Raw genomic sequence first — 3,498 nt, forward strand, 5'->3', positions numbered from 1 at the left:
AAGTGGTGGATCCCACTTCCAGAGTTGGCGGCCCTCTGAAGTGCAGTTGCTTAGAGCTGGGGAGGTACTTGAAAGGTCAGCAGCACAGGGACAACCAAGACTGGGGGACCGTGGGGGGTCAAGTCCTAAAAGTCCATCATTAGGGCTTCGTTTTTAGGTTGAGGTTCCCCCCGTCCTCCAGACACTAACACGTAATTCGTTCATACTCTCATTTCCATTCCCATTCTCCCTCTCTTTCTCTTCCTGCTTTCCCTTCCCTCTCTCTCAGTTTCTCAATCTGTCTCTTTCTCTCGTTCTCTCAAAATTGTAAGAATGAAATAACACAAAATCATAAAGATACAAAGGATGTACAGTAAAAAGTAAGTCCTCCTCCCATCCCTAAGCTGCAGACCTGCACCAGGAGTGAGTGGTGTCATTTCTAAGTGTACATGTGTTTTTATCTTTACGCAAATGATAAAACACCATACACACTGTTCCGTATCTTATTTTCATTTTCACTTTAAACAATACATATTTGAAGCCAATTCATATTGACATGGAAAGAAGTTTCTTTCTCTTGTAGTGGGTGCAATGGTATTTCATTGCAATACCACTTCATTGCAACGGTATTTCATTGCATGGTATTTCATTTCATTGTTGTTTAACTAACCTCCTGGTGACATTCCTCCTAGGCTGCAAATGGCGTTAGAAATGGCATTAAAACAAATAGCCTTGTACAGAAGTTGTTGCAAGCATGTCCAAGAACACCAGTAAGAATAAATCCTTGCAAGTGAAATTGCCAGCTAAAGGGTATGAGAACTTAAATGTTGGATAGATATTTATGCTCTCCATTTTATTTATTTATTTATTTATTTTTGCTGTTATAATAACTTTATCTTGCATTTTACAGAAGTCTATGAATGATTTTAAAAAAGCACTGCCTTACCCCATCATGTTTTTCTGACAGTTGTTAAAGTAGGCAATGAGTATGTCAACAGCTTGAGCACTGGCATCTTGCAAGAATTCCAGACCAACCAGCCACATGCCAAAGAACTTGGCAGATTTTCTATCTTGTTTTTAATACAGTGGTATGTCCACTCTGATGGTAAACCTGTCCAGCCAAATCTCCACAACACACTTTGCAAAATCAGCGGTGATTAGCAAATTAATTAGCTTTAGCATGGAGCTGTGCTCGCTTCCCTGTGACAGCCTGGAAGCCAGTTTTGATGCTGGCAACAGAGCGTCGAGAATGACAAGTTTCACACTGTGAGAAATAGAGTCGGGTGTCCTTTTGCAGGATTGTGTCCGGTGATCGGCACATGTGACAGGTGACATATTCCTTGATATATCTTCTCAAAACATTTTCTATCTGTTTCTGTTGGAATCGTCCTTTAATTACAAGTTGGTTATTACCATCTATAGAACCACTGGTACCCAATTCAGCCAATAAAAATGCAAGGAGATATTTGGGCTGACGATGTAATAGTTTACGGATATCTGTAAAGTTGACAAAAGAAGTTTTCTTGGTTCCTACTCGGACAACCTGTGGAGGTTTCATGACAAACTTCCTTTTCTCTCCAGCAGCCATATCTGGGTTCTTTTCCCTCATGATGCTGAACACTTGATTCAGTAGCTCCTCATATGTGTAGTCTCTTTCTGAGCCTGCCCAAGCAGGGCCTGTCTGGTTACTGAATGAGATACCATCATCTTTTTTGCTGTCTTCAACTTCTAAAGCTTCATCTTTCTCTAGTATTTCATCCTCATCCGGGAACTTGACATTCTTCTTTTTCTTCTTTTTATTGCCAAGCATAACGTCAAGGTCATCCTCTGGTTCAGGCTGGTTCTTGAACATCACTTTCAATCTTAAGGTCCTTTACACCTTCTTCAGCTTCATCAATATCAAATATCTTTTTTGTCTTTTTCTTCTTCTTCTTCTGATTAAAGAAGTTCAAGTCATCTAGATCATCAGAAGCATCTTTTTTCCTACTGTCCTCTTCATCGGCTTCTACATCTTTGTCCTCAGTTGGCTCTGGCTCCACTTCTTTAGTTTCTGAGGGCTGGGCTTCTTCTGTCTGGGCATCCCCTTCCTCATCTAACATAAAAGGCTTCTTCTTCTTTTTCTTCTTGCTCACAGTAGGATCAAAAATCATCTCATCCCCGGACATGGCTGCGGCTTGAGGGGGCTCGGCACGGACGGAGAGTCTGACGGGTCAGCCCCAGGCCCCGGCTTCAGCGCTGCTCCTGCCAACACCTCTCCCACCACCGCACTAAGCTCTTGCATCAGCAAAAGGGCTATGCTCTCCATTTTAAAATGCAGTGTGAAGTTTGCCGCCAAGGTAGGCAGTTAGAGCACTGTATTAATACAGCTCAGGAGAATGTGTCTTCTACTAGGTGCAGACAACCTACACGAACCTTGCTTTCCAAGACAGTTTGGATTATGATATAATAGGCTTTCAATAAATGTGTGGAATTCACTGAAATGAAGAGTGCGAAAGAAATCCTAAGTGTTATGTCTATAGGAGAGAGAGAAGCAGACCAGAAATCGTCAGCTCCAGACCCAGCCTGACCCTAACCTTCTGCCTTCAGCCCTCTTACCTGTTCTACCTGCCCCTCCAAGCCTTCAGTTTTCTCCATCTGCTCCCCTCCTGGCTTCACTTCCTTCCCCTGCCAGCTTAACCCACAAAACTTCCTCACCATAAGCTCTTACCCAACCCCTTCAATTTCATGGAAAAATTCCTCTAAAGCTTCCTACTTCCTCTACATCCCACTTCTGCACCCCCAAAATGTGCTCTCTGTACATTTCTGTGATGTTATTTACCACATTACTTTAACCTTTTAAACTACTTTTAAATTATTAAAGTAATACATGTGCTATGGACTGAATGTGTCCCCTCAAAATTCCCATGTGGAAATCCTAAACTCCAGTGTGATGGCATTAGGAGGTGGGGGTTTTGGGGAGGTAATTATGTCATGAGGGTGGAGCCCTCATGGGTGGGATTAGTGCCCTTAATAAAAAAGATCCCAGGGGCTGCCTTCCTGCTTCAGCCCATGTGAGGACACAAGAAGACAGCTGTTTATGAACCAGAAAGCAGGCTTTCCCCAGACACCAAATCTGCTGGAGCCTTCATCTTGGACTTCCCAGCCTCCAGAAGGTGGGAAATAAATTTCTGTTGTTTACAAGCCATCCAGTCTAGGATGTTCTCTTATAGCAGCTCAAACAGACTAAGACAATATGTTTATGATTAAAATATCCAAGCAATGAAAAAGGGTACAAGTGAGAAGTAATAGTTCTCCTCTTCCCTTACCAGCATAATGCCATCTCAGAGATACATTTCAATTTTCTTGAGTATTTTTCCAAGAAATATTGTACACATAGGCAAGTATGCACATGCACACACACACACCACACACATATTCTTTTGGCTTTACATGATGGGACTCTGCTCTACACACTGTTGTGTCCAATGCTTTTTACACTTCCTGGTCCTTGTACATCTCTGCAGATCAGTAAATGAAGCA

General features: G+C 42.3%; 1 protein-coding gene across 1 annotated transcript; it reads right to left on the reverse strand.

Annotated features, from left to right (window-relative positions):
• Positions 1-1,144: 1,144 nt before the first annotated feature.
• On the reverse strand, positions 1,145-2,231 carry LOC130857085 (eukaryotic translation initiation factor 2 subunit 2-like). The gene is given in 2 exon segments (XM_057742376.1): positions 1,145-1,813; positions 1,815-2,231. Coding segments are annotated over 2 exon segments (999 nt in total). The 5' UTR covers positions 2,145-2,231.
• Positions 2,232-3,498: the final 1,267 nt, after the last annotated feature.

This window comes from Hippopotamus amphibius, chromosome 7, assembly GCF_030028045.1.
Source record: "Hippopotamus amphibius kiboko isolate mHipAmp2 chromosome 7, mHipAmp2.hap2, whole genome shotgun sequence".
Classification (NCBI taxonomy): domain Eukaryota; kingdom Metazoa; phylum Chordata; class Mammalia; order Artiodactyla; family Hippopotamidae; genus Hippopotamus; species Hippopotamus amphibius.